This window comes from Morus notabilis, unplaced genomic scaffold (genome assembly GCF_000414095.1).
Source record: "Morus notabilis unplaced genomic scaffold, ASM41409v2 Scaffold78, whole genome shotgun sequence".
Classification (NCBI taxonomy): Eukaryota; Viridiplantae; Streptophyta; class Magnoliopsida; order Rosales; family Moraceae; genus Morus; species Morus notabilis.
This window is the reverse complement of record NW_010367622.1, coordinates 1086020-1109665: the sequence shown is the minus strand read 5'-3', so window position 1 is coordinate 1109665 and position 23646 is coordinate 1086020. Positions and strand designations below refer to the sequence as shown.

The 23646-nt window shown below is 37.6% G+C and overlaps 1 protein-coding gene across 2 annotated transcripts in view; it reads right to left on the bottom strand.

Annotated features, from left to right (window-relative positions):
- Window positions 1–1375: 1375 nt before the first annotated feature.
- LOC21410541 (regulation of nuclear pre-mRNA domain-containing protein 1B) overlaps window positions 1376–23646 on the bottom strand; it is a 44372-nt gene continuing 22101 nt past the window's right edge. For both annotated transcript variants that reach the window (XM_024175353.1, XM_024175352.1), the window contains exons 3-8: window positions 21360–21607; window positions 20544–20702; window positions 20288–20441; window positions 3798–3937; window positions 3678–3713; window positions 1376–2795 (exon numbers count right to left, since the gene is read on the bottom strand). In XM_024175353.1, coding sequence (XP_024031121.1) covers window positions 1911–2795; window positions 3678–3713; window positions 3798–3937; window positions 20288–20441; window positions 20544–20702; window positions 21360–21607 — 1622 coding nt within the window. In that variant the 3' untranslated portion in view covers window positions 1376–1910. The remainder of the gene's footprint in view (window positions 2796–3677; window positions 3714–3797; window positions 3938–20287; window positions 20442–20543; window positions 20703–21359; window positions 21608–23646) is intronic.

The following is a 23646-nucleotide window of genomic DNA, read 5'->3' as shown; positions in this document are numbered from 1 at the left end:
AACTTTCACTAGTAATTTGAACAAATAAACTTGTTAAATGGGCTAGTGTTATAATCATGTTAAATAAATTAATACAATTATGTATTCAACATATTACTTTAAATGAGTTATACAGGTTGACACGATTAATAAATAAATTGTGTATGGATTAATATGTACTGATATATTAATAAATAGGTCATATTTGTGTTGATATTTTCTGATAAGATTACTAAACGGATTGACAACAAGGTGGCCTATATTAACACAAGTTGTCACCCATTGCTGTGATCCCTATTTTTGAGGTGACTCTTCTTTTTTTTTTTTCTTCTTCTTTTTGCTAAAACTACTTTTAGTCCCCAAGTTCAAAACAAAAACAAAAACAAAAACAAAATCAAAATCAAAATCAAAACAAAAACAAAAACCGTACTACTTTTAGGTAGTTGAGTCTAATTGCCACACTTAAATGGAATAGAATTTTTTTTTGTATTCTCTGGTTTTTTGCTCAAATTCAACAGCCAAGTTGGTTGAGTTTAATAAAGTTTGCGTATGTCTTGGTTATGAAAAATCATCTTGCAATAAAAACGCTATATAAGTATCAATTTTTTAAATGTAAAATGTTATTTCATAACATGGAAAGGAACTCCAAACATTAATCTATATACACAGCCTCTACTATAGGAAACTTCTCCGCTGGACGCCACAAATGGAAATAATCCATGAAAGGTACACTACAATTTACATATAACTCTTTAACAGATTCTCTAGAGTTAGAGAGAAAAATCCGATCAACCGAGATTGAGAAACTCATAGCATGAAGACTACACAAAAATTGCAAGGAAACATATCTTGCAGTCAAAACAAACAACCAAACACTAAACAAACAGAGGAATTAAACTAATCGGGGTAAAAATCACACCCGTTATTATGAACGAAAGATGAAAATATCCACGAGTGTGAACATCAAAACACCAACGAGAGCAAGACCCCTCATCACTAGTGAAACAAAGTAGAAAAAAAAAAAGATGAATGGTTGATAACATGTAGGCGGTAGCGACAAAGGACAACCTATGCACCACAATATATGACTTGGCTCCTCTCCCAAACCAAAACCTCCAAGTGTGGCGTCCAAAAACACCACCAAGGCGTTCAAAAACGCCTTGAAGCCAATGACGGCCCCTCCATATATCTTAGATGTAAAAACTTAAAACAAAAAATTAAAAAAACATAGGAGCGACTAGGAGCTGTCTCCGAGACCTTCCAAAATCCAATTCTCCACTTAAATTGAAATTCTAGATTTAGATTGAGAGATGACCGACAAATAACGACGGTCCAGGAATACTAAATACTTGGGTTTTTAACTTTTTATATTGAAAATTTACTTGCAACATCATTATTGCACATAGGAACAACAACATTTTCTTACTAGTAGTTGAATTTCAACCGTCAGATGGTTATGAAGACATAAAAGTGCCCTACTTGCAAAGTGAAGTCCACAAATCCCCTGAAGCTTGCCTCCAAGAATATAGATGGGAGGAATTATTTTCTGAACATTAGCATAAATTTGGAAGAAAGCTTCCTAAGTCAGCTGATAAGACCAGCATATGCAACAATTCTAAACCTCACATCAGTATGCCCACCAGTCATTCTGTGCAGAATGCAACGGTAATGTAGACTAAGCATAGTGCATTCCAAAGACGCTTAAAACATTTAAAATTAAAATACAGCTGCCAAGTAACTTCTTTACCGATGGGGAGAGATTTTCTAGTCACAATGTCCTACTAATTTACAAAAAGACAATGTGCTTACAATCCCTCCCACGGAGTACTCACCGCCAAGGTGGTAACCATCTTTGCTGGCGCTCTGACCCACATCAAATAGCCATAGGTGTTGGGGCAGATTTTCGCGCAGCGATTTTTCTTATGCAGAACTCACTGCCGATGAACTGGTGGTGTTGCCGGCTGGTGGTTTTGCCCGTAGAATCCTATCCCTGGCGGTCTGTAAAATCCTCCATTGGCAGGTTGTAGTTGTGGCTGTTGTTGCTGCTGTGGTGAAAGCTGAAGCTGCGACTGCTGTTGCTGCTGATGATTGGGTCTCGCCAATCCCATTGCAAAATGTGGTGGCAGTAGGGGTGGGGGAGGACGAGTATTTGATCCATAACCGAAAGGCATTACACCTGCCATAAGACCGGGGGATTGAACATACTGATTTGATGGAGTTGTTGGAGATTGAAGGGGCGGGGGAGGTGGCGGCAGAGGCTGGGCAAAAGTAGATTGCATCTGACTTCCTTGAGGCATTGATTGCAATCCTGTTAATGGTGCAAGTGCTACAGTGGATATCGATTGCTGTGATAAAGTAAAATAACCTGCACTGCCAACATCGGAATTGCCGACGTCAGATGAAGGCATTGACTTCTCAAGCTTCTGTCGTTTTTCTGGAGAGAACATGGGTAACCCCGATGTTAACCCAGCTGATGTCAAACCGCCATTCATGGAAGCAGCTTCTTCAGCAACAAGGGATGACAGCACAGAGGTTAGCATCTGTGCAGAAGACGTAGAGGCAGCAAGCCTAGCAGCAACAGCAGCTGCTGCTGCTTTTTTGCTCTCTTCATCAGTAGTTTTTACAGGTGCAAAAGAAGCCACTGGCTGCGCAAGAGCCTGAGACTGGGTACTGCTTGGTGGAACCACAGGCTGATTCTGCTCAACGGCCTTTGTAGTTTCTGTTGTTGGGTTAATTGCGTTGCTTGCACTAGGAGCAGGAGACAATGTAAATCTCTTTCTGACATTACTTGCTTGTTCAATGTAGAGCCGAGCAACCTGAACAGAAAAAATTTCACCATCGTTCCAGCCCATTAGAAGCTAAATATGCACTTCGGCACCAAGGATAAACACACACAGAAATTTTAAACACAAAATTACTATATTCCATTCATGTAGGTTAGCCTTTTTCTATCCTCCAGCACAATTATTTCAAAAAGGAACCATATTTGTTTTGGTGAGAGCCAACAAAAGTATGAAAGTCACAAATCACCAATGTAGAAATTACACTTCACATTCTCAGAATGAAGGAGCAGACCGCGGGCCTAACAACTCAACTAACCCCTAAAGGTTAAACCATCTTCTTCTAATACCAATTCAAGAAACTCAGGCTACCTTGAGCTTTTCAAGAGGACTCCAGTCATAAATTTAACTCTAAGTGCCTACTCTGCTCATGAAAATAGCTAAACCTTTAATTTAATGGTCGTCTTATTCTTACAGTCTTTTACAGTTGCCCCAACACCCGCAGGGCCATAACATCAAAGACTTCCCCAGCTACAACGGTTACAGATATCTGACTTGAGTCTAAAACATTCATCCAAAAGTAAAGTATCTGATGACTATAAGAAAAACAATCCAAACGCAATTAAATATTTACAAAGGGTACTGACGGTAAAACACCAAATTGTATGCTAGGTAAAGCAAAAACAAAATAAATAATAAGAAACATAAATCAATAACTCAACAACACCCGTTTGCTGAATCTAATGAGAACTGCACATCATCCACGTTCCGAACTAAAAGTTTTAAATTATTTGAATTATAAATAAATAATAAGGAAACAACCGAAATTGGAATCTTCCTAAGCCAATGGGAAAATTAAATAAGCGATCGCTACTTCTGACTGAGGTAATAAAGACAAGATAATAGTTTCGTCCTTACTTGCAACTGTGTGCGAATGTTATCCAGCTTTAATTCCTGAAAATTTTATAATGGCTGGTGAATCAATGAAAAATTGGAAACAAACCGAAAGCACAAGAGCATTAGCAATAAATTTTATACTTGGTCTTGAAGTGCTTCTTTGAGCTGCGAAACCAATGAAAGCCTAGTTGCCTCGGCACTTTCAAGTTGCCCAATACACTGATTAAGTATGCTTTCATGTTCTTGTTGCTCATCCAGAAATCCAGATCCCAGCTGATTTCCTGATAAATACAAATAAGATCATAAATAAATAACTAAAAATAAGTGATCTTCGTATACTCTGTCTTCGTTATATGTTCAAATCATAAATTTATGCCGTTTCTCATGTAATTGATTAACCATACACAAATGTCCACTGGGTGGCACCATAAAGTAAAAATCATGCCAATGAAACAGGTATGAAAGTAAGATACCTTCTAAAGATTTTTTGTTCTATTAGGAGAAATAGAAAACATATTCATAATAGAAAAAAACTTACAAAGGAGAACAAGAAGTTAACCTAATAAGTGAGACAGCCAAAAAACAGGGGGAAATAAAAGCGCTGAGCAAATTACACAACATTCTATTGGGTCAAAAAGAACATAGAGAACAGACAACCTTTGAACTCGTCATTTGATGATGAAAATGAAACTTTTCCTTCTTTCTTTTCTTTTTTTTTTTTCTTTTTTTTTTTTCTTTTTTTTTTTTTTTTGATTGATAAGAAACGAGAAATATTATTAAAAATGAATGAGAGTACAAACATCAGACGACAAGGTGTCCTCGAAGCAAACTAGGCAATCAAGAAATACAATCTTTCCGGAAAAAAATACACAAACGCAAAAGACTACAACATCAAGACTAAGACAAAATTAAATCCTATCCCCTTGAGAGATCCGAGAATGAAAAAGCCTTGAATTCTGTGTCTTGCGAAGTCCACAGCACCACCTAGTGTTGGAACTTTGGGCCGGCGGGCCAGCCCGAGGCCCGAATTTTTCGGGCTTGGCGGGCAGGCCCAAATGCCGACCCGTCCAACTTTATTTTTCGGGCTCGGGCTCGGGCTGCCCGAAAATGGACAACTCGCCAGAGCCCGACGCCGTGATATCGCCGTCAACCGCTGTCCGTCGGAATTTTTTTAATTTTTTTCAATCAGGCCCGAACGGCCTGAATTGGCCGAAGCCTAAGCCTGACCAACGGATGTATTTTTGACCGTTGGTGCCCGACCCGACCCGAAGCTCAAAATGCCCAACCCCAACGGCTATTTTTTTTTACCGTTGCCCAATTTTCAGCCCGAGCCCACCCGAACCCGACCCTCCAAGAAAAAAAATAACTGTTGGGTCCGAATTTGGGGGAAAAAAATTAATTTTTTAACCCAGAAATTTCCCTATAAATACCCCCCATCCCCCACACATTTTCCTCACCCAAACTCTCAATCCCTCTCAATTTCTCTCAATCTCTCTCAATTGTTCCAAAAACTATCACAATATCCTAAAGCTCTCTCTCTCAAATCACTCTTATTTTTTATAATGGATTCTTTTGGTTATAGTAACTCCGCCTATGCGTTTTTATAGCCGGTCCCAAGCCCGGGTAAAGGAGGAGGGTTGCGGTAGGTTGACAACCATCGTAAAAAAAGTCACTCTCACGAATTTCACTCACATAGAATCTGTTGGGGCGTTCCCTACTTGCGACGCGCTATGCCTGGCCCCGGGTATAGTGTTAAATAGGCAAGGGGGGTCTTCGCACATTCATGGACGAGTGCGGGGGGAAAAGCGAGCCCATGCGCCATGTCGGGCCCCGGATATGGTGAAAAATATGCAAGGGGGGTCCTTGCACATTCATGGACGTGTGCAAGGGGCAGAGCTAACCCATGATAGGAAAATTTATTTAGGTAGTTAGAATGTAGGTTCTTTAACTCGTAGATCTATGGAATTAGTAGATATTATGGTAAGAAGAAGAATTAACATTTTATGCTTACAGGAAACGAAATGGACAGGAGAGAAAGCAAAGGAGATTGGAAATTTAGGACACAAGTTATGGTATACAAGTTAGGAAAGGAATCGCAATGGAGTTGGTATTCTAGTGGACAAAACTGTGAAGGATGACGTATTTGAGATTAAGCGAATAGGGGATAGAATTATTATGCTCAAATTGGTATTAGAAAAAAAGTTCATCTATGCAATTAGTCCTTACGCTCCACAAATAGGATTGGATGCAGAAACTAAAGTCAAGTTCTGGGAAGACATGAATGACTTAGTGTGTCGTATAGGCAATGAGGATAGCATTTTCATTGGAGGAGATTTCAATTGGCATGTTGGTAAGGATAGGGAAAACTTTGAAAGGATCCACAGTGGTTTTGGTTTTGGAGCTCAAAACGAAGAAGGAAAATCTATTTTGGAATTTGCGTTGGGACATGATTTTATCATAACAAGCGCATTTTTCAAATAAGAGGAACTTGAGTCAGATAGATTATTTATAAAGAACGTTCTCTATGTAAGAATTGTAAAGTAATTTGTGGAGAAGTACTAGCCACCCAACATAGGTTAGTGAACTTACATGTGAGCTAATATTAAGCTTTGCTATAGAAGGACTAAGATAAACCACCTCCCACGAACTCGTTGGTGGCATTTGAAGGGAATAAAGCAATTGGCCTTTAAAGAGAAGTTGTTAGATGAAGTTACTTGGTCATATATAGGTGATGCAAATACTATGTGCGATGCCATGGCCATCTGCATTAGAAAAGTGGCAAAGGAGGTACTAGGGGAATCTAACGGTAAAGGCCCCCCTAGGAAAGAAACCTGGTGGTAGAGTGAGGAAGTTTAAAAAGCTATTAGGACCAAGAGGGATTTATATAGAGATTTACCAAAGTATAAGGATGTTGAAACTTTTAATAAGTACAAACAAGCGAAAAAAGAAGCTAAGCGAGCAGTTGGTAAGGCTCGTTCTACTTGGATGAAGTATATAGGAAACTTGGGACTAGAAAACGAGAGAAGGATATATATAAACTAGCTAGGATAAGAGAAAGGAAGTGTCGGGACCTAAATCAAGTGAGGTGTGTTAAGGATGATACAGATCAGGTTCTGACAAAAAATAAAGACATTAGGGAAAGGTGGAGGAGTTACTTTGAGAAGCTATATAACGATGACCATGCGATAGAGTTTGACAATCTTAAGTCACAACGAGAACCTAATGTGATGTATACAAGAGGAATTAAAATTTCGGAAGTTAAAGCTGCACTATGGAAGATGAAAAAGGGGAAGGCATGTGGATCAAATGATATTCCAATAGAGGTTTGGATGGCATTAGGAGATGCTGGAATTGTGTGGCTCACTAAGGCCTCGTTCACTTCGCGGATTCAAGTTTTCAATTCGAGTTGAGATGTGACATTTTCTGAGAGCTTTTTACTGTTGCAGAAAATTTTGATGTGACATTTTCTGAGAACTTTTTACTGTAGAAACCTAAAACTGAAAACTCGAATCGGTGAAATGAACGAGGCCTAAACTTTTTAATGAGATACTAAAGAAAAAGCATATGCCTGATGCATGGAGGAAAAGTATTCTTGTCCCCATCTTCAAGAATAAAGGAGATGTGCTGGATTGTAACAATTATAGGGGCATAAAGTTAATAAGCCATACTGTGAAACTTTCGGAGAGAGTTATCGAAAGGAAATTAAGGGCCACAACTACCGTCTCAGGTAACCAATTTAGCTTTATGCCAGGCAGATCAACCACAGAAGCCATTTTTCTTCTTAGGATGTTGATGGAAATGTACAAAGAAGCCAAAACGGACCTACATATGGTCTTTGTAGATTTAGAAAAGGCATATGATAGGGTGCCGAGGAAAGTTTTATAGTAGGTGCTAAAAAAGAGATGAGTGCGTGTGAGGTATATCAAGGTAATTAAAGACATGTATGATAGGGTGGTCACGAGTGTGAGAACTGTTGGATGCTACACGGCAGAGTTCCCCATTCAGATCGGCATTCATCAAGGATATGCTCTTAGTCCTTATCTTTTCACCATCGTGATGGATGAGCTGACAAAAGAAATCCAAGATAGAGTTCCTTGGTGTATGCCTTTTGCGGACGATATAGTTTTAGTTTATGAACATAGGAAAGGAGTTAACCGTAAGTTAGAACTGTGAGGAAAGACTCTCAAGACGAAGAGATTTAAGTTAAGTAGGACGAAAACTGAATACATGCATTGTAGGTTTAGTAACTCAAGTAATCAGAGTGATGAAATTTCTTTAGATGGTGTGAAAATTAAAGCTTCTAGGAAGTTTAGATACCTTGGATCTATAGTGCAGTACGAACGAGATATAGAAGAAGATATTCAACATAAGATTAAGGCATGGTGGGTTAAGTGGAAGAATGCTACAAGAATTTTATGTGATGGCAAGATACCTATTAAGTTGAAAGGAAAGTTCTATAGGACTGTAATCCGCCCAGCTATGTTATATGATAGTGAATGTTGAGCCATTAAGAGACAACATTTATCTAAAATGAGTGTGACAAAAATGCGTATGTTAAGATGGATGAGTGGCCATACGAGAATGGATCGCATAAGGAATGAAGTTATTCGTAGTAAAGTAGGTGTAGCACCAATAGAAGATAAAGTGCGCGAAAGCCGCTTAAGGTGGTACGGACATGTCCAACGTAGACCGCAAGAAGCACAAGTTCGTGCTTGGGAGGACATTCTTATACCTAATACTAGGAGAGGGAGTGGTAAACCAAGAATCACGTGAACCTAAGTAGTTAGGAAAGACATTCTAGATCTAGACCTTCATAAAAGTTTAGTTTCGAACATAACTGCGTGAAAACGTGAAATCCATATAGACCCCAATTAAGTTGAGATTAAGGCTTGTTGTTGTTTGTTGTTGTTGTTGTTGATTCTTTTGGTTATAGTGGTATTCCCGTTGATGCCCAACACAACGTGGAAGAATGGCAGTTTACCACTAATGAATTTATTACGCAGGAATCTACTAATCCGAGCCATAGTGGACGTACTGGAGGTCGTGGTCGCAATGGTAGTGGGCATGAAAAAGCAACGAGTGTAAGTGCTACTGCGTCTGCAAGTGTTGCAACCTCCAAGAGGAAATGCAAGTGCATCTCGACAGTTTAGGATCACTTCAACACAATTGAGGAGATCGACAATGAAGGTAACACTAAACATATAGTTCAGTGTAAATATTGTTTATCTAAATTACAATGTGACACTATTCACGACACAACACATTTGAGAAGACACTCCGAAAAGTGTATTCAAAAGCTTAGCCAATCCAACGGACCCGAACCCCACCAAACACAATTATCTTTTGATCGCGCAACTGATAGTCTAACCACTTGAAAATACGATCCGCAAGTAGATCATATGGAAATTGCACGAATGATAGCTGCATTAGATCAACCACTTAGTTTTGTAGAGCATTCTAATTGGCAACGATATATTAGAGTTGTACATAATCATAATGCACAGTTCACTTCAAAAACTACTCTTAGGAAAGATTTGTTAAAATTATTTAAAAAATAAAAAGAAGCATTAATAAACCTTTTACTCTCGACTAGAAGTTACGTTGCGTTAACGGCAGATATTTGATCTGTCGTTGCCAATAAAGATTATTTAGCTGTAACCCAATAAATTATGCGATCCCAAAGCTCACAAACCTCTCCCTCTACCCCATCAAAGGTTCGATTATTCCTTTCCCGCCACAACGCCCAAAGAGAAGCTAAGATTACTATGTTCCATAGCCGTTTAGATTTCTTATTCCATCCACCTGAAACATCAAGACCCATTAAATTAGGAACACTTCTTGGAAAAGCCCACTGTAAACGAAACTCCCCTGTAAACGAAACTCCCCAAAAATTTTACACTATATGTTCGAAGAAAAGGAGCAATGGAGGACCAAGTGATCCGAGGTCTCATTTTTGTTCCTACACAACACACACCAACCTCTTATCTTCTAAAGCAACACAGACCCTTACTCCCTCCAAACCGGATACCAGCTCCACCACCTCACCAAACTCCCTCTCACTAGGGTTCCTCCTAAAGTGAAAATTCCAAGAAATAGTAGAATCGTTGTCTATGGTATAAGAAGAAGAGATGGGCTAATTGTTAGGTTTGACAGTCTAAAGAGGTTTGGAAAAAGAACAGCGAGAGACTCTTCCCCAGCCAACTCATCCTCCCAAAATGTCACTCTTCTACCATAGCCTATCTTCAAAATCACATGGGACCGAAACAAAGGACGCAAGGACTAAATGGCTTTCCACGGGCATCTGAATGCCGCCGTATAACAATCTCCTGACTCCCAGCCACCAAAACCAGAACCATACTTTTAATGACACTGTGCCACAGAGTACCTTCTTATAAGACCTCCAAAGCCATTTAGTAAGTAGGCTTTTATTTTGAGATATAATGTTGCCAATCCCTAGCCCACCCTTTTCCTTAGGCTTACACGCTTCTTCCCAGGCAACAAGATGCTCAGAATTTGAAACCTCCAAAGCCATTTAGTAAGTGGGCTTTTAATTCTTGGTTTCTTCAACTGATGAATTCAAAGACACCCACAGACAATTTTCCTGCTAAAGCCAAAAGAAAAGGAAAAAAGAAGCCTAAAGCCTAAACAGTAGAGTTATGGAACTCAATAGTCTAGCTAAACCATTGTGTGCAAGGTGAACCCATAGCAATCAATAGGACTCTTGCAGACCATGATAAGAGGCCCATGGGTTCACCTTCTCATAATACTTCAGCTGGCGCATTGAGCTAAATAACTCTATTGGTAATAAGATTTAGACCCATTAGAGTTATGACCTGAGCTATATACAAGTCCAATAAACACTTGGTGTGCGAAGTGTGAGTTACGAGAGGAGAAATAGAGAAGGGAGACTAGAGTGAATCCACAATCGTCTTGCTTTATATTTAAACTGCTAAAATTTGTGCAGTTTGAATCATTGTAAGGAAATTGGTGGAGGCAACAAGGCAATTCTCTGCCTTATACAGATTACCGTTTCTCCAAAACAGCCCTATTTCCAATTTTGTTTTAGCATCAAGGGAGAGGGAGTGGGAACCATGATGGGATTTCAAGTTTCCTAGGAGTTTGACAGAAAGGGAATCAGACGAGGCATTGGATTTAGTTTCAGTTTTAGAAGTTTTTACAATTTGGGGTAGGTTGGAGGATAGTTCGGGTTTCTATTATGTCCAGTCTTATTTATTTATTTATTATTATTATGTACTTTTCTTATTGAGGACGCCAAGGCTCCAAATTCTGCTTTCACCGATCTAATATGAAAAACATGAGTTCCTTCAAAAATTCTAGTGTTTTGTTGGCTTTTCTTTCTTGATAAACTGAACACAATTTAATGGAGACAGAAACCGTACCAGCCAATGTCCCCAGGGCAGTGCATTTTGTGCAAAAATGAAGGGGAAACTTTGAATCACTTATTTCTCCACTACCCTTTAACATGTACGCTATAGTGCCTATTGTTGAATGAGTTGGGACTCATCTGGGTCGTGCCATAGAGCTGCAAGGACATTTCTGAGTTTTCTTTTTGGTCAGGATCTGGAACTAGGAGGACTTTAGAGAAGTTAGCTACTTAGCATTGTTGTGGGGAGTGTGATTAGAGAAAAATCATAGCACTTTTGAGGACCACAGGGATGAATGCACATTTTATGGGATAGATTATAAGTACAGATAGCGTTTTTGGATTCGTAGTGAGAAGGATTTTAGTAGCTTACTTTTCTCTGATCTATTAAGAGATTGGGATTCTTTTAGATAGTTTTTTTCTTGTGTTTTATTGCTTGGGAAATCTTTCCCTTTTCCATTTGTCATCCGTTGTACATAATTTTGATTATTAATAAGAGATCTAAGTTTCTTTTCCGAAAAAAAAGAAGAAGAGTTATGGGAGGCAATTTTTGCACCTGACTGGGCATGCTACATTTAGAAAACAGTTTGATGATCTCTGGATGGATTTGTGCGTTAATTTGTTCGTGATTTCTGCTTATGATGGACTTTTAAATCCAAGCTAGCACTCATTGTCACCTTCCATGTACCATATAAGCAAAGTCATGGCTTAAAAATTGAAAATTTAAGAGTGCACATAACATTCTTTTTGTTAATGATGGGATAACAGTATCTTTCAACTTGGATTCATCCACTTGCAACATTCTACATTTTAAACAAGCGTAGCAACCACCAGGCATTTTGTCGTAATTGCAGAACACAGTAATAATTTTTGCAAAAGCTAAGATAATAAGAGTTATTAATTGCAAAGTAATGACAGCAATCATACATTATTGTAAAGGTGGAAAGGGCTTTAACGAGAAACAAGGGTAAAGAGTTGGGTATAAGAATTATGTATTAATAGTATAGGTTGAGGAAAGGCAAATGTGATAAGTTACAGCATTATTTTTACTAGCTGATTACAGTTAAGGATGTACCAATAGTTGAAGGAGCAAAACAAGTAGTTCTAGCAGCCACAGAAAGAAGGTAATCCTTCACCAATCGGATTTGTATAGGAACAGCCTTCTAAATGGAAAATAATTCAGGAATAAAATCCATGGTATAATTGTTTTCTAATTTTTGGATGTTTCTTTAATTGAACCATAGAAAAGAGAGAGGAATTTTAAAATTCTATCTGAAATCTTGTGCGTCTAAAACTCATATCTACCATCCGTATGATCCAAATCCTCTGAGAAGAGTCGCAAAAAATAGGTATACCATGCTACATTGTAAGAATTTGAATGCACAGACATGTATGTATGGCACCCAAGTACCGCGTTTAAAATCAAATGTGAACAAAATCAAGTACCAGTTAAAAGAAGGATCAGGACAATAAAATCAAATGTTGTAAAAGCAAGACAGCAGAGTCAAAAGGCCATAAGCTACAGCACCACACTCGTCAGATTAGCCTTATTTCCATTCCATTGCATAAAGTCCACATATTGCTCTACGTTCACGATCACCAAGTCACACATTCTAAACTACCTGCTATTCCTTATTTCTTACACACACACACACACACAAACACAAATGCACATATACATAAATATGAGTGAATAACGTATATTATTGATATGTGTGATCAGAATACAATTGTACAAATAAATAGCTATACAAGGAACTATCCTAGGAAATAAATACCTTATTGACAACTATACACATAGCTATTCTAGGAACTAAATCAAATCATAATCAATCCTAATAACTCTATTTTTAGCACAATCTCCTCTAATTCGGATGAATATCTTGAAACACTCCCCCTCAAGCTAGCTTGTAGATGTCTTCCATAGCTAGCTTGCTGACTAGTAGTTCGAACTGTCCCTTGTGTAGCCCTTTGGTGAGTATGTCTGCTATCTGTTGTGCAGTTGGTACATAGGGAACACAGATTAGCCCACTTTCAATTTTCTCATTGATGAAATGCTTTTCAACCTTGATATGCTTAGTTCTATCATGTAGAACTGGATTGTGAGCAATTGAGATGGCGGCTTTGTTATCACAATAAATCTTCATAGGAAGAGACACCGGAATCTTCAAATCTTCGAATAATCTCTTTATCCACATTGCCTCACAAATTCCATGTGCAAGAGACCTAAATTCTGCCTCAGCACTGCTTCGAGCCACAACACTTCATTTTTTGCTCCACCACGTAGCGCTTCAAATAATCTCTTTCTCCACATTGCCTCGCAAATTCCAAGTGCAAGAGACCTAAACTCAACCTCAACACTGCTTCGAGCCACAACACTTTAGCTCCGCGACGTAATGAGATTTCCTCCAATAAAGGTGCAGTAGCCTAAAGTCGATTGTCTGTCAGTAGTGCTACCAGCCCAATCTGCATCTGTATAGACTTCAATTTGTAAGTTGTCCCGTTTCCGGAACATAAGACCCTTTTCCAGGAGTTCCCTTCAAGTATCTTAGTATTCTATAGGCTGCATCAAAATGTTCTTGTCCTGGTGAGTGCATGAACTGGCTTACCATGCTCACAGCGAAAGCTATATCAGGACGTGTATGTGACAAGTAGATCAATTTCCCCACTAGTCTCTGAAATTTCTCCCTATCAATCACATCTTCAGGTTTAGCGGGGATCAAGTTTCAAGTTGGCTTCAATGGGAGTCTCAGCAGCTTTGCAACCCAGAAGACCTATCTCTCTAAGAAGATCAAGAATGTGTTTTCTTCGGTTCACAAAGAAACTTTCTTTTGATCTTGCGAATTCCATACCAAGGAAATATTTTAACATACCCAAGTCACGCTCTTCAAAATCATCACATGTTAACTCTTCAAAATCATCACATGTTAGAATTATGTCATCCACATAGACAATTAGGATGGATATCTTACCTCTCTCCGAGCGTTTATAGAACATTGTATGATCAGCTTGGCTCTAATGATAGCCGTAACTCTTCACAGTCTTTCCAAAACGTTCAAATCACGCTCTTGGAGATTGTTTAAGGCCATACAGAGATTTTTTACGTCTGCAAACCTTGTCTTGGCCGAACACCTTCTCAAATCCTGGCGGCGGGTTCATAAACACTTCTTCTTTTAAATCCCCATTGAAGAAAGCATTCTTGAGATCTAACTGGTGTAGTGGCCCGTTATAGTTTGCTGCTAACGATAATAGTACCCGAATGGAATTTATTTTGCCAACCGGGGCAAAGTATTTCTTGGTAATCAACCCCATATGTTTGAGTAAACCCCTTAGCCACGAGTCTCGCTTTATATCTCTCTACACTTCCATCCGCCTTGCACTTCACTGTAGACACCCATTTGTACCCAATTGTTTTTTGATCCATGGGTAGGTCGACAACTTCCCATGTCCTACTTTTCCTCAGAGCATTCATCTCTTCCATCATTGCTAATTTTCAGTCAGGATCATTAAGTGCTTCCTAAATGTTTCTTGGCACAAGCAGATTAGAGATTTTAGATGTAAAGGCACTGTGTTTCTTTGAGAGTTTTCCGTAGGACGGGTATTTGGACATAGGATGAGAGGTACAAGAGCGCTTCCGTTTTCTGATTGCTATGGGAATATCGTAATCATTAGAATCGACATTAGGCATAGAATTAGGCATAGGATCAATATTAGGTTCAGATATTTCATCAGGACTAGGAACGAAATTATGTAAGGAAGTATCTAGAGTACTTGTATTTCTTTCAGATTCATTACCCATGGTGTCTAGTTGAGCTTGTGCTAAAGGGATAGTAGGCCTCTTCCTCTTTTGATGATTCTTTTTCCTCGAATACGTGAGTAACTCTGTATCTTGTTCCTTGGGAACCAAAGGTAGTATTTCTCCCCCTGTCGAGGACTCAAAAGTGTTTGGCAAAATAGTCTTAGGATCACTAGTTTCCAAAACAATATTAGGAATAGTAAGTTCCTTTTTATTCAAAGGCTCATTTTGAGATATGGGGTTAGTAATGCAATCCACGGTTTTTGGTAGGGGGTTGGAAGTAATACCCCAAAAATTTCCTTCTTCTCCTATGTTCTCCCCCTAAAGAGAAATATTTTGAAAAAAAGGTTGATTTTCCAAAAAAGTGACGTTCATAGAAACAACAATTTTCCGAGTTTTTGGGTTAAAACACTTGTATCCTTTCTTGCTTGGTGCATAACCAATAAAAATACATTTTTCGGCCCTTGGATCAAGTTTAGATCGGCCTTTACTAGGTATATGGACATAAATCGTGCATCCAAATATTTTCAGAGGGCGATTAGATTGAATACGTGATTTAGGAAAATATTTTTTTAAACATTCAAGGGGTGTAATGTAGTTTAGAACACAAGTGGGCATCCTGTTAATTAGATAGGATGCAGTTGAAACAGCTTTGCCCCAAAGATATTTAGGAGCATTCATAGAAAACAAACTAGCACGAGAAACTTCAAGTAAATGTTTATTTTTACGCTCAGCAATACCTTTTTTTTAGGTGTATCAACACAAGTAGTTTGATGATGAATACCTTTTTCTGCAAAAAAAAATCTTTCGAGAACTTCCTTAAAATATTCAGTTCCATTATCTGTATGAAGAATCCCAATTTTAGTTTGAAAAAGGTTTTCAATCATCGAGTAAAAAATTTTAAATAAGTTCTCAACCTCTGATTTTTCTTTCATTAAATAAACCTAGCATAAACGAGTATGATCGTCGATAAAAGTCAAACCATTTTTTTCCCGAAGTACTGACCCTTGAAGGACCCCAAACATCACGATGGATTAAATAAAAAGGCTTCAAGGCTTGATAAGGCCTTGAAGGATATATAGTTCTATGACTTTTTGATAAAATGCAGCTTTCACAATGAAATTTAGAACAGTCCAAACCTTTAAATAAAGTACGAAATAGTTTTTTAAGATAAGGAAAACTAGGATGCCCTAGTCTATAGTGCCAAAGCATAATTTGATCCTTAACTGGAGTAGAACTAATACTACTGAAGCCTTGAGCTCCTTTATTCTTAGAATCTTCGGATGCATTTGGAACTCATTCCAAAATGATTTTGTTTTTTGTATGAAAATGCAAATGAAAACGTTTTCAATCTCAGACATAAATCATTTTTGAAAATGCGTTTGGTAGTTTTATCAAGAGATTGTTTTCAGTAAAAAAAAACACATTAATGTCTCTCTCTCTCTCTCTCTCTCTCTCTCTGTGTGCTCGAGAGAGGAGAAAACGAAAACAAAAAATGAAAAATGACTAAAAGTCGTTTTTCATTTCTCTCCCATTTTACACTAAACTAAAAAATCGTTTTCATTTCCGTTTTTTGTCTTTAATTGTGTCAAACGCAGTTTTGAAATCGTTTTCATTTTTTCTTTCTCGAAAAACGTGAAAACAAAAACAAGAACAATTCCAAACACGGCATTCATCTTCAAAATAGTAGAGGCCATTCATCAATTTAGCACTGCCAATCATCTTCCTCGAGCTCGGTTCCTAAAAGACACAATAAGATTCAAAAAAGGTGACACGACAGTTAGAATCTCTAGATAGTTTGCTAACTAATAGCAGATTACAAGTTTAGGAACATGGAGAACATTTTTGAGAGAAATGGTTTTAGATAGATTTATCAAACCTTTGCCGACTATGGGGGATGAACCATCTGCTATACGAATTTTTTCATGACCAAAACAAGGATTGTAAGTATGAAATAAATGAGAAAAGCTTTCATATGATCAGAGGCTCCTGAATCTATAATCCAAGGAGTAGAATAAATAGGGAAATGACAAGATAAGGCATTTAATTTACTACCTGCTTGAGCAACGGAAGCATTAGGAGTACTTAACAATCCGGAGTTGGATTTCAGCAGCTTTAGGCGGTGATCCATCTGCTCTTTCTTAAAGGAAACAGATTCGGCCTCATGTGCAGTAGGAGTACAAGTGAATCAACCTTCACGAGCCCTTCCAATTTGCTGGTTTTTAGTGAATCTTCCAGCAGGTCTCACGTGTATGGTGTGGTTTATTGCAATGATCACACCAAACGCGAGGTTTTTCATCAGGTTTCTTGGCAGTGATTCCAGCATTAATACCAACAGCAAGAGCCGAGTTTTCAACGGTGTTGCCGAGACTCTTTTTGCCAAGCATGACAAGATGGCAACTCTCCTCACGGCGAAACTCAGAAAACACTTCTCCAGTAGAAGGAAGATGCTGCCTACCAATAATCCCCCCTCTAACCTCATCAAACTCCACGTTAAGACCAATAAGAAATTTGAAAATACAGTTATCCTCCACCGTTTTCTTATAATGGTTACGATCATCTGGGGATTTCCGCTCATAACCATTAAATAGGTCTAAATCCTGCCAAAGGCATTTCAAAGAATTAAAATACTTAGTGACACTATCCTCACCTTAGCGGATTTCTCCGAGTTTCAAGGTTAACTCATACACTTGAGATTGATTTCCAGAGTCCGAGTACATTTGATTGACGTTGTCCCAAAGCTCCTTTGCCGTGTGATAGCACATATAGTTGGAGCTTATGTCCTCCTCCATAGAGTTCACCAACCAAGTCATCACCATCGAGTTCTCAGCATCCCACGTTGGATAAGTTGCATCATCAGCCGCAGGCTCCTTCTCTCCGGTCAAATATCCGATCTTGCCCCTACCACAGATGTACATGCGCACAGATTGAGACCAGCGCAAAAAATTTTCTCCATTCAGTTTAATGGTAGTGATCTGAATGGAGTGAGATTCCGAGGTGGGGGCCTGGGTTGTAGTAGCAGCGGGTGTTGATAGGCTTGTAGGAGCATTCTAAGGTTGTTCTAGGGCGCTTGTAGACTCAAAAATAACGTCTAACATGGTGAAAAAACAGAACTGGTTTTGGGTAGAAGGAAAATGGGGGAACGGCTAGGTTTTCTGCGGGTAAGAAAAGAGTAGAATAGACTAGGGTTTCCAGGAATCAAAAGAATTCCTTGCTCTAATACCATATGAGTGAATAACGTATATTATTGATATGTATGATCAGAATACAATTGTACAAATAAATAGCTATACAAGGAACTATTTAAGGAAACTATCCTAGGAAATAAATAGCTGATTAACAACTATACACATAGCTATTCTAGGAAACTAAATCAAATCATAATCAATCCTAATAACTCTATTTTTGGCACAATCTCCTCTAATTCGGATGAATATCTTGCAACAACAAATATCCATATTGCTCACGTTCACGATCACTAAAAAAGAAAAAAGTTGTCCATTGTATAGTGCCTAGAAGACAAGAATAATTCTAGAAATACTCAACCCAAGCCAGGCAGAAAAGGCAGCCTCCCAATTTTCAAATCATACAAACTTTTATTGTGAAGAGCCAGATTGCCAATCTCCAAGCCGCCTTTCTCCTTGGGTTTTACAAATCTCAGCTCATGCCACAAGGTTATCTGAATTTGTTTCCTCACAACCTCCCCAAAAAAAGTCTCTCATCAACTTATCTATCGCCGTTGTAACTCCTGGAGATTCTCGTGGGAGGGTAATTCATTGGTATATCTAAGCTCTTCTCTCAAAACGGCTTTGGAGATTCTCAAGGGAGGGTAGTTTCACTGTGGTATTTCTAAAGCTCTAATGTCAAAATGGCTTTGGAGATTCCCAAGGGATGGTAATTCGCTGTAGTGCTGAGTGATAAAAGGTAAATATGGTTCGTGTTTTAGAGGTTGGAATCGGAAACACGAGCTAGAGTAACTTTTAGAAGTCCTTGGAAGGCCATTCAAGCTTTGAAGAATGAATTTAAAGCTCGTCTTAAACTGACACTGGGGGATGGGACGGGGTTTAGATTCTAGGAAGATGTGTGGTTGGGAGAATCATTTTCTAATCGATTTCCAAGTTTTCACAGAAATTTGTCCCTTCACAATTCATCAGTTTTTTTCATTTTACATTTATGGTTCCAAGAGTAGTGTTTCTTGGAATTTTCAGTTTAGGAGGAAGCCCAGCGAGAGAGAGTTAGGAGAGGTTGCGGAGTTATTGTACTGTTTAGAGGGGCCGGGTGAGATTGAGTGAGTTTATCCTTGATAGATGGCTGCAGGAACTTGAGGGATCAGAAATATTCTGCTGCAAATTTTCTTTAAACTGCTGATTGATGACCAATCCTTTCCTACTTCTAGCTTTTGTCATTTTATATAGAAAGTCTCGGTTCTTGCTAAAGTTCAAATTTTTTAAAGGCTGCTTGTGTCAAGTAAACACTCATTGCAAAGGAGATAGCCAAATCTTCATCTTTCTCCTAGATGGTGTGTCTTCATCTTTCTCCTAGATGGTGTGTCCTCTATAGAAATGCAAATGACACGGTGGATCATCTTTTCCTCCACTGTGCTTTCTCATTGAGTATTTGGCATCACGTGTTGGGGGAGTTTGGGATTGTTTCGGTTGTCCCTAATTTGTTTTTTTTTTTGGTTTAGGTTGTCCCTAATAAAATTGTGGAGCCTTTTGGCAGTGACTCTGTTTGGGAGGAATTTATTGTAAGGAGGCTGTGAAATGTAGTTGCCCTTACTGTTACATGTGCTTTGTGGCTTTAAGCAACAATCGAATCTTTAAGGACGCACAAGGAAATAGCAATGACGTTTGAGAGAGAATTATATACTGGCTAGCATTATGGATTTCACAAATTAAAGACTACTGGGTTTTCATTTTTCAGATTTGTTACCAGGCTGGGATGTTACAATCGAATCTTTAAGGGGTTTTCATGATTACCGTATATGTAGGCCGCCGTTGGTTTTGTTCCATGTTTTCATGGTTTTTGGTGGACTCCTTGTCCCCTGTTGTAACTTGTATATTTCATGTTCGTTGCTATTTAATAAAAGCTTCGTTTCTTATCCAAATATAAAAAAATAATAATAATAATAAATAAATAAATAAATACCAATTCGCATGAGAAAGTAATTTAATTTAGAAACCACAGACCTTAGGCATAAAAATTGCCATTTCTAGTAATTAGATATCAGAGCCATTGATCCAAAATTAGATTAGAAAGACAATAAAAACACTGAATCTAAAGCATGTATACGTTGTAGTTAATATATTAGTAGACTGCATATCCTAATAATGCAATTGATGAGTAAAGGTAGTAAGGGAACGAATATGCTGTACAAACTTTTTAAATTTGCACTACATTTTCTTGAAAATGTTGCATGTAGAAATCATTAACTCGAATGTAAGACCTTACCTTGAATCGACGTGTTTTCAACATCTTCAATTTTTCTCACATTTTGTAGAGCTGTGCTACACTTATTTAAAGCAGCTTCCTCATTGTGATATTCATCAAGGACAGACTGAAATGCAGTAATTATTTTTTCTGGAGGACCTCCAACAGCCAATTTCTAAGGTTAAAATGACATGTAAAACATGAGGCCCAACACCACAAACAAAAATATACCTAGAAACGTATAAAAATATCAAGTACAAAACAGAAAATTACGTACAATTCTTAAAGAGTGTGCATCCCTCTTCACTATTTTGATAGGATTTGAGCTCTTTACAACTTGGAGGGCAGACAGAGCAGGAGGATTTTTAGCCAGCATTTCATCTTTAAGACTCTGCCCTCTGGAACCAAAAACCTTTCTTTCTTCCCAAATGTCAACCTGGACAACCCACAGAATGCCAACCCAAAACCAAAATAAGATATGTCAGGGAAAAGTAAAATAAACAATAAAAACCTCCCTCCTAGATGAAGTAAACAAGACTATTTTCAGTTTCAAGCACAAAGAAAACAACGCAGTTTTCATGCAGCTAAGCTGTTAGAGACATTTACATAGACAGACACTGAACCAACTTTCTCTACTTGACTATGGCCACTTGTTGGACATATCACCAGAGATGAGATTATGTGGCTTTATGTCGAAGGTCTTCAAAACTAGGAACTGATTGGAAGAGTTCTCTCCTTTACAGGATCTCAAATATTTTCGGCACCACTACCAAATGCGTTTCAGACTGATAGAAATCTGAAATATGTTACATCATATTTTAAATTTCGTGGTGTTCCTTTCAAGGATACTAACTTGTTCTTGATTTCCACATTATATGATGCTACTGTATTTTTTTTTTTTTTAAGAAAATAAACTATATATTGATTATCAAAAGGTAAAATTAAATAATTATAAGAAAAGGAAGAGTTTTCGCCTAAAATGACATGCAACTGTATTGAACCATACGTAAACTTCTAAGTTCAATAATTCCAAATTTCTAAAGAATAAGAACACGAGTCAAGAGGACAATGTTCATAATAACAAAGGACTTACCAGTCTGGTTGCCACTTTTTTTCCGTGTTCATCACCATTTTCATAAACATGCTTGAGAGCTGCTGGAAGAACCTTCCAGAATTCATTCACAAACTCACTTCCCTTTCTTCTACTATTTTGTAAGATATCATTGGCCAAGTATAGCAAAGAAATGCGCTTCTCTCTCTGGGAAGAGTTGAAGCATTTTTCCCATGTTTCAACTATCTGCTTAGCTCTCTTTCGATGAGAAACGCACCATTTAGACAGTGCTAGTGAGATGATTAAAGAAATACACATAATGCAACCAAAAAAAAAAACCAAAAAAAAAACAAACAAAAAAATGAAAAACAGTATGAAAGATATCTCTATCTAAACAATGGGGGGAAATAAAGGGAAAACAAAAAAAAAACAAAAAAAAAAAAGAATTGACTAATAGATTTTCAATGTAAACCTTTTTGTAAAACATGTGATTACACAGCATTGAATTTTGCATTTCAAAATGCTTGAAACCTACCTTTTTAAAAGAGCTCATCTAGTTTCCAAAAATTTTTCAGGCAGATGACATTTTACAGCTCTTATGCATTACTTTTTGAAAAGGGCATTGTGTTTCAATAATCATAAATTATGTACAACCTACAAGAGGAAGACGTATCCTCACTGCACAAAACGCAAAATATGTTACAATAGTGGAGCCCAGCTTTTTCTTATTACTTGGTATTTAGATAAAAGAAATACTTTGTTAACATCCCTAATCAAATCGCACATAATAGTTTAGGATACCAATATAATGAAATCAAACACGTACAAATCAAATGTAGTACTAAGCTAAGTTTGAGTATTAGATTAGAATCATATACCCACATGAAAAAGAAAAGCATCATAAGAACATGATTAAAGTTTAGAAATTACAAAAACAGATTTGTGATCAGAAGTATAGGCAAACAAGAACTTAAGCTATATATGAATACACACACATATGATTAGAGCTTAGAAATTACAAAAACTGATTTTGGCCAAACGTAAGTTCCATCTTTTATGTTTTCATCAGGAATGTTGCATCTATTCACCAACGTTTTACAAACCGTATTAAAACTTCTCCTCTACCATGTTTTTGTTAATTGACACCTGGGAATTTTTCCTAAATGCCCAAAATACCCTAATCAGAACAACCAAGATAAAATAATATATATAAATATACATATAAACTTATAAAGTTTCTTATTAAATGAAAGAACTAACAATTTAAAGCTTCTCCAGAAACTTTTGTCGAGCAAGTGTGCCCAGCCATGAGATGCAACGAGACACCAGATAGGACATGACGAGGCTGCTCCCCTACGAAAGTATCGGAGCGAGGCCCCCACGCCCACAAGAAATGAAAGCAAGAACCTTGCCCCTTTCAAAAGTAGTACAAATATGTAACTTTAAGACACAGAAAGATTCCAAACTTAAACCTTTCCATCTACCTTTACCAATATAACCACCCACCTGATGTATTATTCTTCTACATATCATAATAAAAGCCAATAGTGTAATTAATAACTCTTTCACATCTTTAATACATTTTCATTATACATCTTTCCAACAAAATATTAATTCCTGAAACACCAATGCAGCATGCAGTACATTACAAAAATTTAATGCATAGACATCACTTATGGTATACACTGTTAGCATTGAGCTTTTTTATTTCAGAACCTTTTCTCAACTTGTTTAACATTCTAATAATTTTCTTCACTTGCTTCAAAAATAAAGCATAAACTAGTAAGTATAATCTGGGAACCGGAAGAAACTGTATCCTGAAAACGAAACTAAAATATGCAGGAATACTAATTAGTTATTCGGACTCCCGACCTCAAAAATTGAGATTGACGTGGCTACTATCAGGCTGATCTTGAGAACATAACACAAAAGACAAGGTAACGCTTTTGTTTCGATAAATGGCAGAAATACAAATAAAGGATGAAAGGATGCCTGCGAAGAACAAAGAAGGCACAATAACTATGTCAATCGATTTGGATCTATCAACAAATCTGAAAACATCTCAACATTCTCCAACATGGGTACGAAGTATCTTCTTCTTCTTTAATGTTATCCTTCACAAGGCTTTTTATGGTACATGTCTCTGTTTCTAATTAACAATAATAATCATATTTAAAATAAAATAAACTGATACAGGGCAATAACGATAAGGTAGGAAATACAAAGTTGAAACTAAGACGATTGCACCAATTTACACATTACTAAAAAACCGACAGACAACTGGCACAACAGAAGTGTATATTTTGAAATGAAACGAAGAATAAACAAA